The 27,583-nt window shown below is 38.6% G+C and overlaps 1 protein-coding gene across 1 annotated transcript in view; it reads left to right on the top strand.

The window, feature by feature from the left end:
• LOC137030017 (phospholipid-transporting ATPase ABCA1) overlaps positions 1-27,583 on the top strand; it is a 217,548-nt gene that overhangs the window by 83,203 nt on the left and 106,762 nt on the right. The window contains exons 12-15 of the mRNA XM_067399929.1: positions 4,968-5,165; positions 8,903-9,111; positions 10,489-10,665; positions 25,018-25,240. Of these exons, the coding sequence (XP_067256030.1) occupies positions 4,968-5,165; positions 8,903-9,111; positions 10,489-10,665; positions 25,018-25,240 (807 nt within the window). The remainder of the gene's footprint in view (positions 1-4,967; positions 5,166-8,902; positions 9,112-10,488; positions 10,666-25,017; positions 25,241-27,583) is intronic.

Below are 27,583 nucleotides of genomic sequence, written 5' to 3'. Positions count from 1 at the left end.
GTTTGTGGGATGTGTTTATATTTGTGTGTTTGTATATGTGCATTTATAGGTGTGTGTGTCCATGATGCATTTGTGTGTATTTATGTGTGCTAGTATGTTTATGTTAACCTGTTTTAATATGTACGTGGAGTGCTTGTGTGTGTAGGTTTTCATATATATACATGTGAATCTCTGTTAATATTTGCATGTCTGTGCACTACATGTGTGCTGTTTGTGTGTTTGTATTTCCATGTATGTGTGTATTGTGCACCCCTGTGTGGAGTGACATGCTTTTATCCTTGCAGGTTAGGACAAGGAATGATAAAGGAGAGGGGTGGAACTGCAATTTATGACAAAAACGTGTGAGTGTGTCTGTGTATGAGAGAAACACAGAGACAAAGAGGCTTTTTAGGTGCTGAGCTTGTTTCCAGACAACGCTGAAGAGCAACAGTGCCACCTAGCTTAAAAAGAGAGAGCGAGAGAGGATAGTGCACACACTAATTGCCTGGCTGTACCGGGAATACAATATGCTCACTGAATGTCTGCAGGATTTAATTGCCATGCGTTTAGCACAGGGATGTGAAAATACTTTTACGTACATAGAAACTGCAACAGTATGGGTGTTTCTGTAGTAATTGTAGTGCTGAGCAGTTCATCAGTTCAGTACCGATGGCTGACTGACCGGCAGCTGCTTTGGAAGACTTGGATGTGTTTGTATTTGCTTTTCATGGCATGTGCGGTAATGTGGTTGCAAGAATGTTCAAATACCAATTAACTGTAGAGTAATTTTCAGAAATTTCGTTATGTGCTTTTGTCATTTATTATTATTTTTTTATTATTGCTATTTAGGTTTAATTTATTTTTATTTCAGTTATATATACAGTGGGTACGGAAATTTTTCATTCTTTGTTATATTGCAGCCATTTGCTAAAATCATTTAAGTTCTTTTTTTTTCCTCATTAATGTACACACAGCACCCCATATTGACAGAAAAACACAGAATTGTTGACATTTTTGCAGATTTATTAAAAAAGAAAAACTTTCACACCTGGATTTGGGGATCCTCTGCCATTCCTCCTTGCAGATCCTCTCCAGTTCTGTCAGGTTGGATGGTAAACGTTGGTGGACAGCCAGGAACCTTAAGTGCAGCAGAAATGTTTTTTGTAACCTTGGCCAGATCTGTGCCTTGCCACAATTCTGTCTCTGAGCTCTTCAGGCAGTTCCTTTGACCTCATGATTCTCATTTGCTCTGACATGCACTGTGAGCTGTAAGGTCTTATATAGACAGGTGTGTGGCTTTCCTAATCAAGTCCAATCAATATAATCAAACACAGCTGGACTCAAATGAAGGTGTAGAACCATCTCAAGGATGATCAGAATAAATGGACAGCACCTGAGTTAAATATATGAGTGTCACAGCAAAGGGTCTGAATACTTAGGACCATGTAATATTTCAGTTTTTCTTTTTTAATTAATCTGCAAAAATGTCAACAATTCTGTGTTTTTCTGTCAAAATGGGGTGCTATGTGTATATTGAGGAAAAAAAAAAAAAGAACTTAAATGATTTTAGCAAATGGCTGTAATATAACAAAGAGTGAAAAATTTAAGGGGGTCTGAATACTTTCCGTACCCACTGTGTGTGTGTGTGTATATATATATATATATATATATATATATATATATATATATATATATATATATATATATATATATATATATATATATATATATATATATATATATATATAATGTGTATTTATATATTTTTTTCCAGTTAATAATTTTAGTGCTTCAACTTAAAGGGTTAGTTCACCCTAAAATTAAATTTCTGTCATTAAAGGGTCATGAAACCCCCCTGTTTTAGCCTGGTCGTTCACACCTCTGAGCTGGAAAAACTCTGTAAAAATGGGCGTGTAAAGCTCTGGAAAAGTGGGAGTGTAGAGGGGGGATGTGGAGAGAGAACAACCAATGAAACAGAGACCTACAACACACTCATTATACAGAATAATGAATATGAGCACGGAGAAAAATGACAACAAACTCCCAAGCACAAGGGAGAAATGCGAAAGCGTATTTAAAAGGGCTAATAATACTTTCATTACGTTTACAAGCACTGCAGTCTCATGATAAACGACACATAGTTTAACACAGAAAGAATAAAGACATTGTTTAATTTTTGTCCATTCTCTAAGTCTTTTGTTCATCAGAATAATCGTGTCATCATGTTCAGATACACGTATCAGTGTCCAGTTTGCACATATATTTCATTTGAAGAAGACTTGATGAAATATGTGTGCATACACCGTGCTGGTTCATGTTTGGTGCAGGAGAATGTGTGAAATACGCATCATGGGCAAAATACAAACAACACTCATGTGCTGCTGTGCTGGGGGAAACATATGTCTCGCGTGTCCAAACGCAGAGGTGAATGAACAGCACTTTTGTGACATTTGAATTCTCCGTTTCCATTTGTGCTGGTAGATTACAGCAAAACAATCCACATGCACCCAAACTTCTGCTCTGGTCGCGTCATAGGGAAACACATTTTGTTTTGCTATAGCACTGAGGAAATGAGCACCTATGATCCATGTCTCTGAATGACAACAGAGACAGAGGCAAGAGAACTGATACTTCCTCATGCATACTACCGCAATTATAATCTTATGCATACTACAGCGCAGTGATTGGATTGAATTTGCTTTTTCTCATGAATAAATGCAGAAACTGTTGATGTCAGCATGTTCGAACAGCCCACACTCCGGATCTTGCCGGTGGTACACGATGACGTCAGATTTTGTGACGTTGCTTTTCGACTTTGCTTTTCAAACCGGAAGACAGAAATCGCTCTGAAAAATGCAAAATTATCTAATTTCAAATTATAAATAAAATTAATGAGTACCTTTAGTGTTTTCAATGATGTGTAGCCTATACATATCTGTTCACATCTCAAAAAATGTGTTCTGGGGTTTCAACACCCTTTAATACTCATCCTCATGTCATTCCAAACCCGTAAGACATTTGTTCATCTTCAGAACACAAATTAAGATATTTTTGATAGAAAGCATAGAAAGCAACATAATTAACACATTGAAGGCCCAGAAAAGTAGTAAAAACATTGTTAAAATAGTCTACGTGAATACAGTGCTTAATGTTATAAAGTGACAAGGATACATTTTGTGCACAAAAACAAAACAAAAATAATGACTTTATTCAACAATTTCTTCTCTTCCCTGTCAGTCGGCCTGGATGATTATGCCTTGATTAATTGAACATTTTACCTCGATAACGATTATTTTGTTTGTAACATTACTTACAAATTTTGCTCGTTGTAAATCAGAAAAAAATAAATTACGTAATGAGAGCGATTGCATGTGTGAATTAGTCATACCATCTCTATTAATTGTGAAGCTGTTGGTTGTAAAATAGTTACTTCAAAAGTATAAAAATATGTGCTATAATAACTTTTGAGTTTCTAAGCTACTTTAGTGATAAATCACAGGACAGCGCTGACAACTAGTTTCTGCTCCTCTCAGTGCGCATGATCTTCACGTTTTATGCAGCTACTGTTTATATGAGGAGGGGTGCACATATGTGGTACGCAGATGTGCATGCACAGTAAAAAAAAATAAAGGATGCGTACCAGAAAACATGGAGGGAAGCTCTTTTGAGTACCAACATTTTTGAGGACTGGTTCACAGGGAAACGTTTACTTACTGGAGTAGGATTTTTCTCCATCTCTGGTATGGTAAGATAGCAATCATGATGATAAGTGTGTTCTTTATTAGGTATGCAACAGATCGCAGTTAATCCGTGGTCCGTACGGATAATGTCCAATGGTTTGGCACGCATGTGATTCGTGGATTACCTACTAAATTTAACCATCATAGAGTAAAATTTTATCATTTGGACATGTTTTGTCATGCCAATTAACACATTCAAACAATTTTAAAAGTGGAAGAAGAGGCGAAAAACGTGACTCGCAAGCTGTTGTGCACACAGCCTCACGCCCCTGAAATGCGCGCAAGCATAGAGAGAGAGTCAGACAGCGCTTGAACAACGAATTAATTCCTCTTTTGCGTTTACTTGCGATTGGATGGACAAATACACATAAAATGATGTCAAAATACCTGTCTCAGGAAGTATTCTCTTGGTTATGTCACAAGTGAACAGTTGAGAAAGAAACCAGATGTGTCATTTATTCAGTCCGTGCTTTCCTTCTTAAAGTGACAGCAGCCTAATATTCTTGCTGTTGTCTGTCATTAATGTTAGTAAAATAAAAAAAAAACTTCCATGTTCGAAAGAAAAGAAGATAGTGAGAAGAGCAGTCAGGAGGAAAGTGATGAGGGCAGCTTTTTAGCTGAAACACGTTCAAACTTTCATTGTATGATGGTCAAACTTTGCAGTTATTTAGAGAATCAACGTACGTTTTGAACCGTGGTGTCTGGTCAGTACAGATTAATGATCCTTATACTAGACATCACATATCCTGCAATGTGACTATCGCAGATGCGCACATCGCGATTTTGATGCTAAAACGATATATCGTGCAGCCCTAGTATATGTTCATCAAATACTTTTTTTTTTTTCAGACCCACTAAATCCTGGCCTCAGCCTATTCAGAAATACCAGTTCTTTGGCAGAAACCTCTAAACGCCACTTCCCTTTGCCAGCAAAAACCTCTATGTTCACAGAACCAATCACAAGACAAATCGAATCATATGATTACATCATCAATGGCGGTGTGCGTATGAGCCGGCTTTCAGTTGTTGAGCTGCAAGTTTTATCCTGTTTTAAGAGATGTTTTACTAAACAAGATGGAAGAGTATGATGAAATGGATGAACCTGTGGTAGTTTCAGTCACTGGCAAATGGAAACATCTAAAATCTTGGCTTGTCAAAACCCTAGTTTTACATGTTGTGTGAACTGAACAGCATACTGTACATCGGTTGTGTTGCGTAACCCTGTGAATGTGTTCTGTTTTTTTACAGGGTCTTCTGAAGAACCCTATTCTTGCAGTAGCTCTGGACCAGAGTCTGGAGGATACTAGTCTGTCCACATCGCTAATCAGCAACTTCCTGTTTAACGGTCCAGAGTCCCAGCGCCAAGCGGGAATGCCAGCCTTTGACTGGCGTAACGTCTTCAGCGCCATCAGCCAAGTAGCACAGCAACTCACTCAGATTCTACGGGTCTGTCTTCTACATCCACTGTAGTTTGTTGCAGGGCTGTTCAGAATTGTATAGAGAATGCATTTCTATTCATTTCCTGAATTTCAGTTCATTTTGTACTGAAGTAGTAAACAGGATACAGAGCTGTAATTCAGAGTTGAAAATTGAAAGTCAAAGAAATTGCAAAACAAGTAATTTTCCACTTAGAGTTTGTTCATTGAGGAAACTTTGTATGTTGGCTTAAGAAAGTTGTATTTATTTGTTTATTTGTTTATTTATTTACTAAGTTTAAAGGTTATCATAGACATTTATATTTCCCAGAATTTAGTGGAAAATGCTGTTTCTTTGCTTTTCAATTCCTGAATTTGAATTGAATTTGAACTGAGGTAGCAAACAGGATGCGGAATTTGTCGATTGAGATTAAGAAATCACTGAAATACAAAGAAATTGGAAAAATTGTATTTCCCCCTAGAATTTTAAGTTCCAGAAAAACTTATTTATAATTTGTTTGAGAAAGTTTTATTTATTTAGTTATTTACTTAGTTTGTTCAATTTCCACAATTCAATAGGAAATGCAATTTATTTGCCTTTCAGTTGAATTAGAATTGAATTTGAGCTGAGGTAGCAAACATGATGCAGAATTTATCATTCGAATTTAAATTTAAGGAAGAAGAATGAATTGATATTCAAAGAAATTGCCAGAAGTGTAATTTTCAAATAGGCTTTCTTAAGTTCTTCAAGACAAACTTTGAATGTTGTCTTAATAAAGAAAAATTAATTTAAGTTTGAATGTTATTTAGGCCATACATTTCCCAGCATGCCATTGGAAAAAGAATAAAGCCAATTCAAATTCCGATTCAACATTCTGTGAAGCATGTTGCCTACTCAATTCAAAATCTATGATCTCATGAACTGAATATTATCCAATATCTAATTTCTGAATTCTAACAAAAGCTGGTTTGTTTATTCATCTGTTCTCATCTCTGTTTTGATGTTCTTACAACATCATAATGTTGTTTTTAATATAGGTTTGATGTCTCATTTCCTTATGAGACCTTAAACCAATGTCCTGACTCTCTGTGGTAAGGACATCCCAGGATGTCCTTCAAAAAACAGTAGGGGTGTAACCCTAGCATCCTGGCCAAATGTGCCCATTGGTCTCAGTCCATCTTCATGGGCTCCTAATCATCCCCATATATACTGATTGGCTTCATCACTCTGTCTCCTCTCCACCAATAAGCTGGTGTGTGGTAGGTGGATGCTGCACATTGGTGGTGGTTGAGGAGATTCCTCCTTCCATGTAAAGCGCTTTGAGTGCAGAGAAACCAGCTCTTGCCTCTTTTATTCTCAATTTGTCTGAAATTTTGGCAAGATCAGCATGGTGTAGCCTAGGGGTGAACAATCTGGGCTTGCAACCAAAAAGTTACAGGTTTGAGCCTTCCAAAAGTTGATCCATGAGCCAAATATCGAGGCACTGAACGTCTGATTCAAGCACACTGAAACTGTAATGAGTGCACTCTAAAGGCCCTTTCATATTATTCACTTCAACATTCCCCAAGGCATCCAACTCTGTGGAGGGAACAGTCAAGCTGCATTGTTGCACTGTAATGCTGAAAGTGCAGCCAATCATCACAGTGATTAATTTCCATTATGTATCATTTTGTGATCAAAACCAATCAAAGAATCAAAACAGAAAAGAAGAAAGACTGATCCTGTGCAGATCTAGATGCATTGGGTTGTACAACAAAACGCTGAATACTTGTCATGACATTCAGAGATAAATACTGTGTGGCGGAAATCAAAGCACATGACATTTGTGTTGTCAAGTGATCAAGCCTTGAATAAGTCGTATAATTGCTTTAACTCCGTTTAATGCATCCAATAAATGACTAAAGAGGTAGTTACACTGTTCTTTCAGAAATTTAAATTGGCTGTACCAACATTAAACATAGTAGAAAAATACATTTAAAATATTAATACTATATTAATATACAAAAAATTAAATATAAAATCTACTCCAGTTTTCACATTTCATCTCAATTCTGACGACACATGTATAATATGGTTTGTTGAAAATAGCAACATCTAAATCAGACAGATTTCAGCTAATGTATGTTTCAGTCGATGAATATGCATTCTGACTTCCCAATACGTTACAACAGCGATGATCAAAAAGTCACTCTTTGTAAGCTTGGTTCAGTGCGAGTGCCGTATGCTCGAATATGAGCGCTCGTTTACGCCGTCATCACGCGGGTGTTGATAGCATGCGAGCGCAGGTGAGATTTGAACAGCACACGTTGCTATCTGTGTTTAAACTTAAGTCTTGTTAATTGAACATTTCAAGACAACTCGCACGCGCCGCAAGAAGAATTGTGTGTGCCCTCATCCGGAGCACGCACACGCTTATCTTAGATAGCATGCCAATACTGAGATCTCTTACAAGGCTTGTACTTGAACTGACAAATTCACACAAAAATTATGTCAACATGCCCATTTTGGCGAGTACCCTAACAAACATAGTCGGTTATGTCTAAAGTGATCAGTCCAGAAATACAACGCATGTCTAACAGTATACAGTCAAACCAAAAAATATTCAGACTTTTTTTTTTTTTATATATATATTTTTACTAGTGGGTGCAGGACACTATAGTTCTTTTATATAAGTGAGGATAGCAAAATAAAGTAAACTGTGACATATTAGACCCAAAAATTCTTCAAACAGTGGACTACCAGTAAAATTGATGATAATTTGGAACCAAAAATTATTCAGAGACTTTGACCTGACCATGTTTTGCTTAAGTGTTGTCTGACATAATTAAGATTATTTTTTTCTGACACAGTTTAACTGATCTTGTCATATTTTATTACCATTTTTTAAAACTATAGTGAATAAACTGTATTAATGAATGAAATGTTTAAGCTCTCTGAATAAATTTTGGTTTGACTGTATGTACTGGATCGGGCATTATATCTTAAAGGGAAAGAAGCATAATATTCCTGCTGTCTGTGTTTTAATGTTGATAAAACAACAGATGACAAAGAAATCACTCACTGCTCTTGACTGAATAGCTTTTGTAACTTCAATAATGATTCATAATTACTTAATTTATAGTGAAGATAATATGCAGTGTTCTTTTATGTTTGATTATTTTATTCATTTTCTGTACCTGAAAACAACTGTTAGATACCTGAAATACCTGCTGTTGCTTGTAGTTTGATTATTTGTTTTTATTTTCTTGATTTTTATTTCACAGTTGTCCTATTTTCCCTGCAAATATTACATAGCGAATCGTACCAAAACCATGATCCTAAAACTATGATAAAAACCAAACCATGAGTAATTTGAACTGTTGCACCCTTATAATATACACATAAAGAATATCGGTCGATATATCGATATCAGACTTTTTTTACTCCCTAATATCGGCATTGGTCCCCAAAAACCCAAATTGTTTGGGCTCTCAAAGTCATGACATTTTGTCAGTGGATGTTGTCCAGTCTTGAAATGTTTTATGGTTCTTTATGGTTCAGCTTGATTGGATGCTGATGTTTCCTTCATTCTCTTTTATTTATTCTCTGCTCTGTTTACTCTTCATATTCTGTCTCTCCACGGCTGAGCTCAATCCTGAATTTCCTTTGCAGATGCTTCTCTGTTCTGCCTGCTGCTTCTGTTCATCGTAAGCCACATGAACCTCGTTCGTCACTGTCAGATTCAGATGCAACATGGGTGCTGAAAATTTTGCGTGTGTGTGTTTCAGTGTTTTGATCTGGATAAGTTTGAAGGTGTCAGCAGTGAGACTGTGCTGGTTGAGCAGTCTTTGAAGCTCATGATTCAGGATAGATTTTGGGCCGGACTGGTCTTCACGGATCTCTCTGACCCCAGTGACCTCCAGCCTCCAACCCACATCAGATACAAGATCCGAATGGACATCGAAGAGACCGAAAGAACAGACAAAATCAAGGAGAGGTTAGAACAGAAAACACATCACCATACGACAGCTGATAAATGAAGCTGAGGGGCAGTGAAGACATTTTATATGAAATTAAATCTTTATGGTCCCTGGCATTTTAGAATGCCATGGACAATAAATATATATATATATATATATATATATATATATATATATATATATATATATATATATATATATATATATATATATATATATATATATATATATATATATATATATATATATATATATATATATATATATATATATATATATATATATATATATATATATAATATATATTTATATATTTATATATATTTATATATTTATATATATTTATATATTTATTAGTGGTTAAACGGATCGTTGGTGATCTGTACGGACCAAGCCCCACGGTTCGGCACGCATGTGATTAGCGTCAATTACAAGTTTCACAGCAATAGAGTAAAAGGTTATCATTTGCACGTGTTTTGTCTTGCTAGTTTACTATAGATATAAAACTATTCCAGCGCTAGAAGAGGCAAAAGTGGATTTCGGGATCGCATGCCACGCTGTTATCTGTGCGCACAGACGCACACAAAAGGCTCGCGCGCACACACACACACACACAGAGAGAGGTGTGTTTCAGATAGCTCGCAAGCTCCAAATTGATTTCTCTTTTGCGTCCTCAATGCACATGGATGGACACATACACGCATTATGTCAGTCAAAATACCCCTCTCGGCAAGTATTCTCGTAAATACTTTCAGTTATGTCTTATTTGAACGAGGTGAGAATTCGGATGTGTGCGTGCATGGACTCTTACTCTTAAAGTGATAGCAACCTATAAATACCTGCTGTTGTCTGTCATGTAAATCAAACAACAAAACACAGCTTTAACAAAGATTAATCTATATTAAATTTATACAGTGAACACTGTCATTTTATATTTAATTATTACATTTCTGTACATTAAAATTAATACTACAGTTAGACCTTATACTTTATTTGTAACTTTGTTGTTTTTATCTATGCTTGTAATTGGTGTACAGTATTTGTTCTTTTTACAGTCTGTTCACTTGCCTTTAATAATGTATTAGTTAGGCTAGTAGTTTCGGCTGTGGTATCGGAGTAGTTAATGTGGGCTATGTAATAAATGAAAAGTTACATATATATATGAAAGTTATATATATGAAATAAAAATAAATTAAAGCTAAATAGGAATATTTAAAAAGTAATAATAAAAATAACAAAAGCACAATTACTAAAACTGACACTAAAATGAAAATGAAAAGTAATTTTCTCATTCCAGTGCATTTGTACCATACTGTAGAAACTGATCAGTAAGCACGTCCTGCAACTGCAGCGGGTTCACTGGAGATGTGGTTTTGTGTTCATGTGTGTTTTAGGTCCTGGTCCCCAACGGCCCGCGGCAACCCATTTAATGACCTGCGGTATGTGAGGGGAGGGTTCGTGTACCTTCAGGACATGGTGGATCGAGGAATCATTAAGGTCCAGACTGGAGTCAATCAGACGCTCGGAGTATATGCACAACAGATGCCATACCCATGTTACATGGACGACGCGTAAGCAAAACTGCGTGTGTGTGTTTGAGTGATCACCTGAAAACTGCCCTTGTTCAGGCGTATTGTCCGTGACTGTGAAATATGAGAAATTATATAAACACTGATGGTCAGTGTTTTCATGTTTAAATGATAGTTTGGTGTTGAGAGTGGGATGGTAAATCATGCAGAGAGGAAAGGGATGTTTTCAGTCGATCTTACAGCATAATCAACGGCTGTGATTCATGGCTGAAGTAAATGTCAAATTAATATTGGCTCTGATTGGTTTTCTCTCTCTCCATCGGCCTGAAAAATCCATCAGCGGGGGTTTGTGTGCATTTGTTTATTTGTGGTGACATGGACATCAGAGCCACTGCAGAGCAGCACTGTGTTGTTTTAATGTGTTTATTGATTTGTGTGAAAAGCTATGTGTTGTATAGATTTGAGTGAGGCTGCTTTCATGAAACTGAGACATCACGCCTGGGGTCTCAAACTCTAGCCAGGTGATATTCTCAAATACAAGTGTTTTTATTGCCATGCATCTTAATTTGATACCATGTACAACATGCGCACACCCAGACATTTTTGATAGATGTGCGCATGCAGGCCTGTTTGTTGTGGTAACTTGCCTACATTGTGCATAAGTCATTGTGGAGGAATAATAATAATAATAATAATAGAATATGCACTAAAATTAAAAAACGTAATTTTTATGGCCCCCGTTACATATAAAATTAAGTGATGCATGTTTCACAATAATTAGTTCATTACTTGTAATTAGTTAGTAGAGATGAAATGATAATTACAGATCCTTGCTGAGGACTGTCAAAGATCAGATAGACGGAATAGAGGTTTACATAAACATAATGATCTATAAAACTAAATATTCTGCTACATATATGTTAACTTGGTTCTGTGAATTCCAGATGGCTGCCAGAGTTGTCATATTAGTGGATAATTACTGCACCAGCCAGATCAAGGTCAAATAACATATACCACTAAAGTCACATAGTGACGTGAGCTGAGCTGAGGGAATATAAGCCCCTGCAGCTCAGTTCCCCGCATTGAAGTGCCTCTCGAATTTCCGAGTGACAGGAAACTCTGGTGGTTATCCGGAATTCACAGAACCATGGTTACATATGGGGTGGGCGATTTGACCAAAATCTTACATCACAATATGAGTTATTTTATAATAATATATCATGATATAATTTTTTTTTTTTTTTTTTCAAAATTCTTAAAGGGTTAGTTCACCCAAAAATGAAAATTCTGTCATTAATTTCTCACCCTCATGTCATTCCACAGCCATCATCTTCGGGGAACAAATTATATTTTTCATAAAATATGATGACTCAGTGAGGCCTGCATTACCAGCAAGACAATTAACACTTTCAGTGCCCAGAAAGCTACTAAAGACGTATTTAAAACAGTTCATGTGACTACAGTGGTTCAACCTTAATGTTATGAAGCGACGAGAATACTTTTTGTGAACCAAAAAAACAAAATAACGACTTTATTCAACAATATCTAGTGATGGGCAATTTCAAAACACTGCTTCATGAAGCTTCGAAGCTTTACAAATCTTTTGTTTTGAATCAGTGGTGCGGAGCACGTATCAAACTGCCAAAGTCACGCCCCCCAGGGGTGAACTATTGAAATCTCGAAACACTTATGACATAACAAAGCCTCGTTTACTGAAATCACGTGACTTTTGCAGTCTGATAAGTGCTCCGTCAAGAAGAGTTCAGATGGCTCTCGTTTATTGTTTTCTTATTCATAAGTATTTAGGCGAACACTTCACGAATGCTCGCACAGTGCTTTGTTGGTTACTAGGTTACCAATACCATGTTATCCACTTAAGCAGCTTGATGGAAACACACCTTATTCACATTCGTCTTTTTTCTTTGCGAACTTTGAAAAGATTCGCTTCACATTTGGATGAAAACGTCTCGGGTTACAGATGTAACCCTGGTTCCCTGAGTAGTGTAGCGTCTGGACCAATCAGCCACACAATTATTCATGGTATTTAATGAATTACCCATAAACTCACTCTCACTATCAAAGTTCTCTGAACTCATCCCCCTAAAACTGCAACCAACATCCCAAGTGTAGCTAGCACACAGGCACAACAAGGTGTCCTGTTACAGTTATATGGTACTTTTATGATCCATAAGAATGCTGTAGAGACTAGTGACTCATCCTTCCTGAGAAGGACAAATAAACTCTCTTAATCCTACGTATTCTCTATATAACCACTTGGGAAATGTATAAACATGTATCCAAGTTTCCCATCTCATGACTTTCCTTTTATAGGCTTTATTCTATGTATTAATTCTCTCTTTTGAACTATTTTGGTATTAATGTTCCATAGTTGCAAATGTATAGTTAACTGAGATCACATTGGCAGCATGCTTGGTATCTACGGACTCCAACTTTCATTTCCTATTTGGTAATTTATGTTACATGTTACTAACTCTGTGACACATTAGTATTATAAGAATCTAGAGGGTTCTTCTCTCAAACATCCAATCCAGTGTCTTATGCTAATATCTTGCTACAGAACAAAGACTCGTAAAACTTCCCTCCGAGGGGGGAACTCCTTATTGGCTCAGACACCTTAAGAGGGTGTGATGTCTCCACCCCTTATATTCATGGATCACAAGATAAAACCTCTCGCTTCCTGCTCTTCCTCCTCTTCTTCTTTTCTTTTACTGACAAATGCTGACGTCAAGATGATGCTTTAAGAAGCTAGAAGCTTCTAAGGAACCCCAAGCTTGTGCCAGGCCTCGGCCTAGACCTTCCATTCACCAAAGATCCTCTGAATCCAACTGGTTCTCTTGCATCAAGACAATATCAGCAAAGATTCAACGGGAGCCTCCACAAATTGCATCAGGACACTTTAATTCAACTTGGAGAGACATGCAAGTATCAAACTTAGTCTCATTATCGGATACATTGAGTATCCTTACCCCTTTTAAAGAAGGGCCGGTTAAAATTAAAACTGATGGTTTGCTCAAGGCTGGTGATCTGCTGAATGTCCAACAATGCTGTAACCTCTTGCTTCCTGTACTCTGCTTTAGCTCTCTCTCTCTTGGTAAACTGTATGCATGTATGTGTGTGAATGTTAGAGTAGTTTAAGTGTTTAGTCTAGTTAATAAAGTCTTGTTCATGTCACACGTAAGGTTGTCCGTGTTTTGCGCTCATATACGGGAGTCCCTATTCATGTCGGTCCTGACTACAGGCTTTTAGTAGAATAAGATTATTTCCCATAACCTGGAAATGAACATTTCTTAGTTAATAAACAATTAACACTGTGTGTTCATTGAACAACAGGTTAATTGATTGTAATATTAATTTTATTACATTAAGTTAATTTTATTAACTGATTAAAATATTAATAATTAATTATAACTAGTTATGATTAATTATTCATATTTATTTTGAGCTAATTTGCTACAGTAGGGAACGAGACGCTGCGTGACAACGCATTGGGAACCTTCTGCGTGATGTCGTCACTGAAGCACTCATGTATCTAACCAATCGCGTAGCGAGACGTCAGAGACGGGTGACGTCACGGACCAGGAAACTATAAAGCACACCCGGATGCAGAGCACGGTAGCTTCTGGATAAGTCTGAAGCAAGCACTCACAAGTGTGCAGGGGTACGGCAAGAGACGCAGCGTCTCGTTCCCTACTCAGGGAACCAGGGTTACATCTGTAACCCGAGACGTTCCCTTTCGTGGGAACTATCGACGCTGCGTGACAACGCATTGGGAACGCAATCCCAACTGAGCCGTAGCTCAAACACTTGTCAAAGTTATCTTGACAACCCGGAGGACCCTAGGGTGGAGCCGATATCAAAGTTATAATACTTAATAAATGTGTGCTGGTATGACCATCCAGCTGCATCACATATATCACCCATGGAAACTCCTGACATCAAAGCTTTTGATGCCGCCATACCCCTAGTTGAATGGGCGCGAACATTCAAAGGAGAAGGCTGTCCGGCCGCTTCATAGGCAAGTGAGATGGCCTCGACCACCCACTTGCTCATTCTCTGCTTCGATGCTGGGCCGCCTTTTTTAGGGGACCAATAACAGACAAACAATTGATCTGACTTACGCCACAGGGCAGCTCTGTGGACATAAGCATCCAAAGCCCTTACTGGGCACAGCAGATTAAATTTTTCCTGATCCGCAGATTCAAATGGAGGAGGATAGAAGGCCTGAAGCACAATGGGGCCTGGGACATTGGTAGGGACCTTTGGGACATAACCCGGTCTAGGATACGGGAATGCTTTCACCATTCCCGGAGCAAATTCAAGAAAAGAAGGAGCAACAGAAAGTGCTTGTAAGTCTCCTATCCGCTTCAGAGAAGTGATAGCCAAAAAAAAGAATTGTTTTAAGAGTGAGGAACCTCTCAGGAACCTCCTCTAGTGGTTCAAAGGGAGCCTCAGCTAACCCCTGTAAGACCACGGCCAAGTCCCAGGCCGGAACCCTTGTGCGCACTGGAGGCCTCAACCTCAATGTGCCACGGAGGAAGCATGTGACGAGGGGGTCTCGACCTACCGAGATATTCCCCTCAAGAGGAGCATGTTATGCTGAAATTGCTGCAATGTAAACCTTCAAGGTTGAGTGAGATAGGCCCTCCGAGAATTTTTCCTAGAGGAATTTTAGCACACAGCTAATAGAAGAAAGGACAGGGTCCGTATTATTGTTTCTACACCAGGTAGAAAACAAATTCCATTTGTAGGCATGCGACTTCCTCGTGGCGGCAGCATGGGTCCCTGGGACAGGAATCAAGGCTTTTTCCACATGACCCGAGCACGAAGGCATCGCTGCGTGACTTCGATCATGCGAAAAGGGTTTCCCCTCAGGGAAAACCCCTTGGTCCTGTGCCACCACTGTAAGGGTCTCATGTGCAGAAGGCCAATAGTAATCACGTTGGACGCAGCTGCCATCAGACCCAACAGTCTCTGAAACTGTTTTAAAGTGAGAGTGGTTCGAAGGGAGCCTCAGCTAACCCTTGTAATACCACAGCCAGGTCCCAGGCTGGCCTCAACCTCAGTGTGCCACAGAGGAAGCGAGTAATGAGGGGGTCTCGACCCACCGAGAAGCCACCCTCAAGGGAAGCATGAAAGGCTGAGATAGCCGCAACGTAAACCTTCAAGGTTGAAGGCGATAGGCCCTCCGATAATTTTTCTTGGAGAAATCTTAGCACAAAGCTGATAGGAGGGTGGACAGAGTCCATATTATTCTGTCTGCACCAAGCAGAAAATAAATTCCGTTTATAGGAATAAAGCTTCCTTGTGGCGGGAGCTCTGGAGTTAAGGATGGTCTCCACAACCTCAGTTGGAAGACCAGCATCTATGAGCCTGGCCCCCTCAGAGGCTAGGCCCATAGCTTCCACAGTTCTGGGCGGGGATGTATTATCGAGCCGCCCGCTTGCGACAGGAGGTCCTGTCTAAGGGAAAGCTCCATTGGGGAGCCGTCTAGTAAGGACACTAGGTCCGAGAACCATATTCTGGTTGGCCAGAAGGGGGCTACCAGTATTAGGCTGACCCCTTCCCGGTGTACTTTCTCCAGAACTCCCGGGAGCAAGGTGATCGGGGGAAATGCATACAGACGTAGCTTCGGCCACGTCTGTACCATGGTATCCAGACCCAGAGGTGCTGGATGTGTTCGGGAGTACCAGAGTGGTCACTGGGTTGACTCTCCCAAAGCAAATAGGTCGACTTCCGCTCGACCGAAATTTTTCCATAGGAGATCCACCACTTCTGGGTGGAGTCTCCACTCCCCGGGCCTCGGCCCCTGCCTCGACAGGGCGTCTGCTCCCTTTATACCCCAGGATGAAAGCTGGCTTCAGAGAGAGCAGCTTCCCAAGTAGTAAAGTTGGCAAGACCGCAGACCCCCCTGATGGTTTATATATAAGACCACTGCCGTGTTGTCCGTGCGGACCAACACGTGATGGCCTCTCTGGTCTGGGAGAAAGTGTTTTAATGCTAGAAACACCACCATCATCTCCAACCGATTTATGTGCCGGCCTGGTATGCAGAAAGGCTTTCACCATACCAGGTGCAAACTGCTGACAGCGCTTGTAAATCACCAATTCTCTTCAAAGAAGAGACGGCCAGGAGAAAGATAGTTTTAAGTGTCAAGAACTTGTCTGACACCTTCCAGGACCTCCCATAGACCTTGAGCTGAGCGACCATTCATGATCGCCCCCCAGCCCGTGAGGGAGGCATCTGTCGTAAGCATTACATGACGACCAGAAATCCCCAGCACGGGTACCTGGGACAGGAACCAGGGATCTTTCCACATGGCCAGAGCACGAAGGCATTGCCGCGCGACTTTTGATCATGCGAAAAGGATTTCCCCTCGGAGAAAATCCCCTGGTCCTGAGTCACCACTGTAAGAGTCATATGTGCAGAAGGCCAAAAAGGTATGACGTTGGACGCAGCTGCCATAAGACCCAACAGTTTCTGGAACTGTTTTACAGTGAGTGACTGGCCTAACTTCACCCCTTTCACGGCTGCGAGAATGGAACTCACACGAGCAGGAAACAAATGTGCCTGCATCATGGTGGAGTCCCAAACTACACCTAGATAAGTGGTAGTCTGAGCCGGAACTAGCACACTCTTTTTTTTTTTTTTTTTTTGGCATTGAGCCTCAGCCCGAGCCTTTTCATGTGGTACAGAGCAGCATCTCGATGCTGAACTGCTAGTTGCTCTGATTGAGCTAGAATCACTTTCTATGTAATTCAGTACGCGGATGCCCTGGAGTCTCAGTGGAGCCAGCACTGCATCCACGCACTTCGTGAATGTGCGGGGTGATAATAACAGGCCGAAAGGAAGAACCCTGTATTGGTAAGCTTTGCCCCCGAAAGCAAACCTGAGGAACTTCCTATGGGAAGGATGGATGGACACCTGAAAGTATGCCTCTCTCAGGTCTATCGCCACAAACCAGTCCTTGGACCTGATCTGTGGGATAATCTGTTTAAGTGTAAGCATCTTGAATTTGAGCTTTCGTATTGAGTGATTTAACACATGTAAATCTATGATAGGACACATCCTTCTTTGGAACAATGAAGTAGCGGCTGTAGAATCCTGACAGCTTGCTGGGAGGAGGAACCCTTTCTATAGCTCCATTTCGCAAGAGTGTCATAACCTCTTGTTCCATAACCAGAGACTGCTTGGGGGTCACCACTATGGGAAAGACCCCATTGAATCTGGGCGGGCGAGACCCTGTAACCCTCTGATGAGCAGCATCCATTTTGATATATTCGGTAGAAGTTTCCATTCTACCATAAAATCTACTAAGGGAACCAGTCTCTCGAGACTGACCTCTGGTGTTTTTGAGCACTCGATTCAACGTTCTGGAGCGGCGCACCGGCAGAAAACAGACGAATCAAGTCATAACCGGCTCTCCTCGGAGAGTCGGTGGAGACCGTTGTGCCCTGACGCACACTGGGTGGCAGGGTTAGCATAACGGCCCCCTGAGGGCGCCAAAGGGGGACGGGTGTCAGATATTTTAACACAGGACCCCCTCCGGAGGGGGCTGCCCTCATGGATCCTGGCCCACAGATGTCAGGACCTCTTTGAAGCCTTCTTGGTGGTAATAACAGTCCGCAGATCTGTCCTACTTCACAAGGACTTCAGCTGTGTCACCTGTCCCGGTCCCCAAGCTTTCTGTGGGGGAGCAAGGGTGGTGACACCCTTTTTTCCTTTAAATTCCTCAGAATTTAATGTATTCAATATTTCATTTAATCCTTAAATTAAATGCAGCCCAAAACAGTCAAAAATGACAGGCTGAATATATTAGAATACAAAGAGAATTATAGCTCGTAATAGTTTGCAAGGTATTATAGGGAAAGAGAGAAAGGGAAACTCCCGTCTGCTCAGTTCCCTCCAGATATATATATTATGTATAAACATTATATACAATATATACTACGTGCACGCAATCTATGCGCAGCCTTGGCAAACGCAAGATCCGAGCGAGCCGTATATTTTTTGTTGCACACTTAATCTACGCGCTGCCTCGGCAAACGCGAGATTCGAGCTATATATTCCTTATTGCAGGCTTAATCCACGCGCTGCCTCGGCAAACGCGAGATCTAAGCCTCGTGTTAGACTTTTATTCCCTCGAGAATAAAGCCAACAGGAGTGGAGATAAAAACTCCCGCTAGTTCATTTCTTTTACACTCCGGGACATTTTTATGAATGAACCGTCAGCTGCTTTGTTTTTGAACTGACGTGCATGCTCCACTCCCTAACACGATGTGTGTGAGGTGGCGAGTCCTCAGATCGATATCACAATATCCACCTCCTCAGAGCTGGCATGTGAAATACCGGTGCCTCAACCCGGGGAAGAAACCGCAGAGCGTGCTTCCACCTGGGAGACGGCACTGAACCTGGCAGGTAAGGGCAGAGAAAGGGCAACGCCCGTCTCTAACCCCTCTGTCAGATCCATTTGTGAACCCCACGAATGGCTTCTTTTCCGCGATCCGCGGGGAACACTGGAACACAGTATTCTGAGAGCGAGTTTCTTTTTCTTTTTTTTTTTTCTTTTTTTTAGTGCACACAGACGGCTCCCTCGAGAGCTGCCCAGGCTTACTCAACTCCCATTCAACTGCTGTTTCTCGCCATAATACGTGTCTTTTTTATATATATATATATATATATATATATATATATATATATATATATATGGATTGGTGTGAGATACTCTTGTCCTCAGACAAAGATATCGTGACTTGTTTATATGAAATAAGACAAACAACACCAAATAAGACACACGATAACATAGAGTGCTTGCTGAAGACACAGAAGCTACCGTGCTCTGCATCCGGGTGTGCTTTATAGTTTCCTGGTCCGTGACGTCACCCGTCTCTGACGTCTCGCTACGCGATTGGTTAGATACATGAGTGCTTCAGTGACGACATCACGCAGAAGGTTCCCAATGCGTTGTCACGCAGCGTCGATAGTTTCCACGAAAGGGAACCCAGCTTATGTTTGGTTTTTCGACCTATCTGGCTGGCTCTGCAATTATCCAATAATAACACTGTCTCTGGCTGTCAGAAGGAATGAAACAAACTTTTTTTTTTTTTTGAGTGACTGGATTAATGATGCTGAAAATTCAGCTTTTCAGCACAGGAATAAATTACATTTGAAAACAGAATTCAGATAAAATAGAATTCAAATAGAAAACAGTTATTTTAAGTTATAATAATATTTACAGTGTATATATACAGTAGTGTATGTCCTATTTTTTTTTTTTTTTGTATTGCTTGCTTCTAATTGTTTATGCATGTAACATAATGTGCGTTTGTTTTAGGCTTTGTATGTGTGTTCTAAGGTCTTTAAATCTCTGTAATCCTGATGCACTGTTCAGCCTCCCGGCAGAATCAGTCAGACCAGCGTCATTTAGTTCCACTTGAAAACTCCCAAAACTCCAATTCTATTCATGCATTAGAGGGACAGAGAATGGAGAGAATGCTAATTTGCTTTTCAGTGTGTGTGTCTGTGTTGAGCCATTTTTCACCACACCAAAAGCCTAAATCTAAATTTTAAATATAAGGGGCAAAAGAGTTTCATGTTGTAAATGCCTCAGTAAGTATTCCAGAAGATTCTGGCCTGGCTGGATAAAAACAGCTTATCAACTACAGCCATAAATTCGTACAATTTTCTTATATAAGAAAAGTACCATGCTTTAAGTGAATCTCTGTCTCAAGGATTTATGTTATCAACCCTTAACTGATCCAATAGCAGCCTTCAAACTTAATGTGAAAAATAGTAAAAACTTAAGATAACATTTTTGTAAACTATTTAAAATGAATAAGGAGCAATAAATAAATACTGATACAAAAACAAATTATTGTTGAAATACTAAAACTAAATAAACTAAAAAACTAAATACTAAAATGTAATTAAAACTATATAGACATACTATATAAACTAATAAAATGACATTTCTAAATTTGGATATATATTATACAGCGCACTCACATAAAATTAGTATGTATAAATAAGTAACAATTAAAAACTCTATTTGAAACTAAGCAATAAATAAATAATGATACATAAAACATAAGATTATGATTGATTTTATTTGACATGCAAACCACAGAGGAATCCACGCAGAGGTGTGTGGTTTAGATTGGGTTTGTGTTCAAGATCTCAGTCATTTATTCACATAATGTTCACTCTCTTGAAATGTAAAAGCCAACATGTTTCTATAGAATTAAAACATGAGCTTATTGATGCAATTCAAACAATCTGCTATTTTATTGTGAACATTAACCCTGGTTGGAGACTTCTGTTAACATTTAGTTTATACATGGATTTACATTTTAATAATTAATTTACCTTGGCATAGTTGAATAACACGAGTTCAGTACATGGAAATGACATAGAGTGAGTCAGAAACTCCATTGTTTCCTCCTTCTTGTGTAAATCTCATTTGTTTAAAAGACCTCCGAAGAACAGGCGAATCTCAACATAACACCGACTGTTATGTAACAGTCGGGATAATTAATATGTATGACCCCAATATTTGCATATGTCAGCGCATGTTCAAGGCATTACACAAGGGCAGGCAGTATTAACGAGCATGCGATTTAAAGCCTGAATCAGTGCATAGTTAATGCCCCAAAATAGGCAGTTAAAAAAATGAATTTAAAAAAATCTATGGGGTATTTTGAGACTTATTACATCTTGCAAAAACTGGTTCTAGGGCACCTTTAATCTTTCTGCTACTGTGTGAACGTAACCGAAGAGAGTTGAGTGGGATGTGATGTTGAATTAATGCATTTTAAAGAGTTTGTTATCGTTGTCCCCTGACTGTTTCTGGTGTCAGCTCTAATTGTATTGTGGCGTCTCTCCCCAACTGTATTTATGAAAGGTAAGCAGAACTGATATGTGAAATCTATAGCTTGTCATATTTTGAGAGCACATGATATATTTGAGCTGTTGGCTAATTGAGCACAGACAGCACTTTGTTTCCAGAACCTTCTGCTCCGATATTGACATGACATTTTACTGGCCTTATGAGAGTACTTTAATACAGGCTTACTGTATTATCAAACCGGCACTGAATGATGATGAATCCTACTGACGCTGAGCTCCGTGTGGGGTGTAAAGATCATGCAGCACAGCGTGATTCATTCAGAACAATATCAGCAGCACCTTGACTAGCAGAGGTTTACAGTACCAATCTTGTTAGTTCACCCCAGGGTTATTATTGTTAACTAATGCTAAAAGCATAAAATCATTACTTGAAATAAAATAAACTTTAACTGGAACGTGTTTTATTTCAACCAGTAGCCAAGGTAACATTTCTCACTTTCATTTAGTTTAAGTAGGCCTACTAAAATAACTAAAAGCTAAACAAACTAAAACGTATTACTATACAGACATATACAATATACACAACACCCTTAGCAACCACTCTTAGCAACGTAAACTGAATGTTCTCAATTGATATTGTTCATTGAAGCTTACTGTATTATGTAAAAGAGTATTGTGAGAAAATGATTGAGTGAGCGAGTTTATTAGCTGCATTCAGATTTAGCATTTTCCTTCAGGTCAGTCCTATGTTCATAATAAAACATCTGTTTAAATTTCCGATGTATTATCCTGTCCTTTTAACAGTAAAGGTGTTTTCCCGTGACTGACAGCACTAGTCAAAGCATTTGTCAGTTGCATCTTGTTCCGTGTTCACAACAATTCAGTCTTTTCAATGTTAAAGTCTTCGCTACTGACTGACACACTCATCTTTGCTGCCATCTCATGGCCTAATAATGTAACCTCTGTTGCTGTTCATGGTCATCGCGCCGTGACTTATTCGCGATACAACACAACCTCTTGTATCTTATTGCTTACTTATAATGCATTATAACATATTTTTAATGCGTTGTAATAAACATTTTAATGCATCTGATGATTGCAATAATATGTATCCACATTTATAATACATTATAATGCTTATCTATTTATTGTTGCACCTTTAGAAAGTATCACCCTTTATTTACACTGCACGTGTCTGTGGTGCGTTACGGCTGCGACACGGCTACTGGGGCTGATCCGCGGCCACTCTAATCAATGGTTGTGTTTACACCAGCCGCCTATTTTTGACGGACACCACGTCCAAGACACGCAGCTCAAATACAAAATAAAGTCAAAATAATCACCCTGTGTAAACTCCCGCTCATATTTCACATCACTGAGGCCAGAAACTGAAGACAAGAGATTCGAAGTTGAAAAACTTGAAAATGTTTTGTTCTTATCATCCATAACTGGACTTTTAAGTGTATTAACTTCGTTTGTAGGCAACAGTAAAATAAAGTATGACATAGCAATAAGCACAATTAAACCGGACAAAATATAACCATTTAGCCATTAAAAACACCAAAAAAAAAAGGAAAAAAATAGATAGGCAAATCTTGCGAATCCAGCCGCTTCGCCTCTGAAATGCTTCTGGTTTCAGTTGACACCACGTAGAGGACGGAACAAAACCTTGCCGGAGCCATAATGCGCCACAGACGCGTGCAGTGTAAATAAGGCTTAATGCATTAAAACATGACAAAAAACAATTTCAGATATAACAAGCAGTCTGCAAATATTATAATGCATGTTACTGTAACTTTGCTTACATGTATTTATGAAAAGCTACAGTAGTCAACATTTGTAGTGGATCAAAACCTTTCATCAAAGTTGTCTTAAAACCTTCCTCTTAGGACAACTTAGTTCTTAGGACAACTTTGATTAACTTTTTTGATCCACTTCAAATGTTGACTACTATATAATGCATTATACATAAAGGCTTTAAATAAAGTGTTACCAAAAAACGAATAAAATTACAAATTTATAAAGTTGGAATGTATATTATATCCAACTTTAGCCACATACAATATACTTATGATATGTTATATAGCAAATCTCAGCTGCCTGACTTGTATTTTGTTTCAAAATATAACTATATTATCACATAACTGTTTATATAAAATTGGATATACAAGTATGTCCAACTTTATTCTCTCATACATACAGTATCCTTGTGTCCTCGTGGTTTTCAGAAAACAGAAAATATGAAAGTACAATCAAATTTAGCCCTGGTCTTACAGACAAGGCATAAGCCTAGTCCCAGGCTAAAATGCATCATTGAGCTTTTTTGACTGAAAGCAACTTGCACTGACAGGCCTTAAAGGGTTAGTTCACCCAAAAATGAAAATTCTGTCATTTATTACTTACCCTCATGCCGTTCCACACCCGTAAGACCTTCATTAATCTTCGGAACACAAATTAAGATGTTTTAGTTCAAATCCGATGGCTCCGTGAGGCCTCCGTAGGGAGTAATGTCACTTCCTCTCTCAAGATCCATAAATGTACTAAAAACATATTTAAATCAGTTCATGTGAGTACAGTGGTTTAATATTAATATTATAAAGCGACGAGAATATTTTTGGTGTGCCAAAAAAAACAAAATAACGACTTATTTAGTGATGGCCGATTTCAAAACAATGCTTCAGGAAGCATCGGAGCACAGTAAATCTGTGTATTGAATCTTCGGAGCGCCAAAGTCACGTGATTTCAGCCGTTTGGCGGGTTTGAACCACGATCCGATTCATGATTCGATACACTGATTTATAATGCTCCCAGGCCTTAAAATATTAACAAAATCCAGAAATAAATACAATAGTATTACAGTATTAATAGTATTACTACAATAGTATATCAATGATACTAAAATAACCCTAGTTTTGTCATGACAAGTCTCGGAGTGTATTGGCCTGGTAATGGGTATAACAGTGTTGATATGTTTGGTCTTGGTGGAATAGATCAGCTATGCTGCTGCTGCTTTTATTGCTGCTGTTTCTGTTGGTTATTGCTGCTGCTGTAGAACTAGTACGGGACTTGCTACTGCCAATACAGTACATTTAAAACAGGCTGCTGTGAACAAGTAAGACATGCTGCTGCTGTACAATATAGCGTTCATGAATTACCTGTCGTAGATCTATACAGGTGGAGCTGTGCGAGGTGGAGGGTTTCTGAATGCAAGCTGCAAATGCTAGACCAAGTATTTGAAGGTTGAGCACAAGAGCTCAGTGGCTACTGATACAGCAGGAATCAATCAGCTGTGCCCAATAGAGAATGATGTGATTGCAAGCAGGTTGAGTTAAGGACCTATCAGCTTGCGCCATCTAGAGTTTCATGACATAACTTTGTATTTCACCCACAAATGTAAATTCTTTGATTTATTAAGTTACTCAATCCAAACCAGGATGTTTTCTTCTTCTTCTTTCTTCTTTCTGTAAAAATACGTGAGTGAATGATGATGATTTTTGGATGTTCTGAGATCAGCTCTGGTCATTCCTGCAGCTTTGTTTCGTCCATTGGCACCATGTTGCCCATGTTCCTGGTGCTAGCGTTCATCTACACTGCCTGCCAGACCATCAAAGGCCTGGTTCTGGAAAAGGAGCACCGTCTGAAGGAGGTTCTGCGGGTTGTCGGGGTTCGAAACGCTTCAATGTGGTTCTGCTGGTTTATAGAGAACATGGTTCTGCTGACCATTCCCTGTGCTTTGATCTCTTTGATGGTGAAGGTTAGTGTCGCCGAAACACTGAAAAATCAGAAACAGAAATGTGAATGCATAAACAGAAAAAAAAGGTAGGATGCAAACTTATCACTTTTGGTGAAAACTGGCATTTGCAGGGTTCAGCATGGAGTCACAGGAAATGAAATGAGAGCTTAGCTCTTAATTCCCAAGTGGAAAGCTCATGATCTGGTGTTTTTCAGTATCTCAGAGCATCTTGTTTTAAAATAAATGCTTTCCACACAAACTCCATTTCTGTATGTAATGTAAGCGTGTGTATTTGATATTAATGTGTATTTTGTATATTAAATATTTTGTCAATAAAAGAGAAGGTTTAGAGGGATAGTTCACCCAAAAATTAAAATTATCCCATGATTCCACCTGAAGCTTGTTATTTGAATTTATAATCAGTATTATAATATTTTTCTTACAAAAAGGCATCTTCAGAAGGCCTTTATTAACCCACTGGAGTCGTATTGATTACTTTTTTTATGGATGGATGCATTATTTTTGGCTTCAAAACGTGCCCCCCCATTCACAACCATTATAAACCTTGGAGGACTAAGGACATTTTTAAATCTCTGATTGTGTTCGTCTGAAAGAAGATAGTCATATACACCTACGATGGCTTGATGGTGAGTAAATCATGGGATAATTTTCATTTTTGGGTGAACTATCCCTTTAAGGTCTTCCTGCATTTTAACGTTTGAAATCAAAGTAATTAAGAGAGACGTAAATACTAGCATTGTAATTATTATTGTTATTTTACAGTACAGTACTGTTATTAATAAATAATAGAATAATACATTATTTTATTTTTTTTTATATTTCAATAGAATAAAAATGTTTAAATAAGAATAAGAATAATTGTTGTATAGTCTTATTGAATGGGTAAAAATCCTTTATTCATTTAATTGTATTATTTAATAATAATAATTTGAATTATTATTGTATTGTTTTATTAAATGGGTAATATTTCTTTATGTAATTTTAATAAAATAAAAATATAACAATAATAATAAAAATAATAATAATTAAATACACTTTTTCAAAGCAACTCTGCTGACCCTCTAGGAAATTTGTATCTTTTTTGTACTGATAAGTTTGCATCCCTTAAAAAAGAAATCAAACCGAATAATCAAACTAATCAGAAATCGGGCCTAATAATCAAAACCAAAAGATTAGACAAAACAGACATCACTTAACATGATCACAAAGCATTTTGAGAACACAAAAAATCACATTCTCATTAAAAGCCAAAATGAAATCAAAATGTATCAGTATTTATATCCTGTAAACTGTCAGTTCACAGGAAAGAGTGTGAACTGTATAGTTGCCTAACCATACAAATTTGTTTATTGACACATTGGTTCATTCTGATCTTTAAATTCAACAAATTTGATATGTTTTGTAACTCTTTGTTTGCACCCCTTTTGAATTCAAACCAAGCTGAGCTACAATACATTTAAAGTCATTAAGAAAAATAGTTAGAAAAGCTCAAATGTAATGCTAAAAGGCACAATGATCTGTTTAATATAGAAGAAAGGAAGGTGCTTGTGTTGAGAGGATGCACATTCATAAAGTCAAAGTGCTTTGTGGTTTTGATGCTTGTGATCACAGTGGAAATAATTACAGGGAAATGATTATTCCAAAATTGAAGCAAATCAAGCAGAAACTGGTTGAACTTTGATTCCTCTAAATTGGTTTATTATGCTAATTTGTTATGCACAGCATCAAATTGTTGATGATTTAGAGCCGACCTCCTACGTATCGCTCTCCGCCTCCCTCCATCGACTTTTTACAGAGGAGTTGTTTTTTGTTTTTTTTTCTGCTGTTTTCAGAGCATTTTGTGTTCTTCTGCAGTGAGATAAAGTGTATGTTCTCTGCTTTGAGGATTAGCCTGTTTCACAATCATACGTTTTTTTGCTTCCACATTGGCTGTCACAGGGTAAAAGCAACATCACACTCAAACAACAGCACTTTTGCTATGATGAAAAACTAGCATCATTCACACAGCTTCACAGCTGCCACAGGCGATTTTAGCCTCATGCTGAACTTAACTGCTCAATCATGTTGTTCTCTTTGTCAATTCATTTATTTCATTCTTTGTGTCAGTACAATTTGCTCTGCATTTTCACACTCAAAGTGAGAACTGCATTGTGTAGTGATGGGAAAATCATCTTTTGTCAGCTCACTTCCCTCACAGACCTGTACTTTTGGAGAGTGAGAAGCAATCCTGATCTGATTCAGTTCATGCTGTTGAAGAATACATGGTTAAAGTAAAGGTAGTTACAATTTACATATAAATGTTTGGGGCATTTGTGGCCTAATGGTTAGAGAGTCAGACTTGTA

Source organism: Chanodichthys erythropterus, chromosome 11, assembly GCF_024489055.1.
Source record: "Chanodichthys erythropterus isolate Z2021 chromosome 11, ASM2448905v1, whole genome shotgun sequence".
NCBI lineage: Eukaryota > Metazoa > Chordata > Actinopteri > Cypriniformes > Xenocyprididae > Chanodichthys > Chanodichthys erythropterus.
This window is presented reverse-complemented; position numbering and strand designations above follow the sequence as displayed.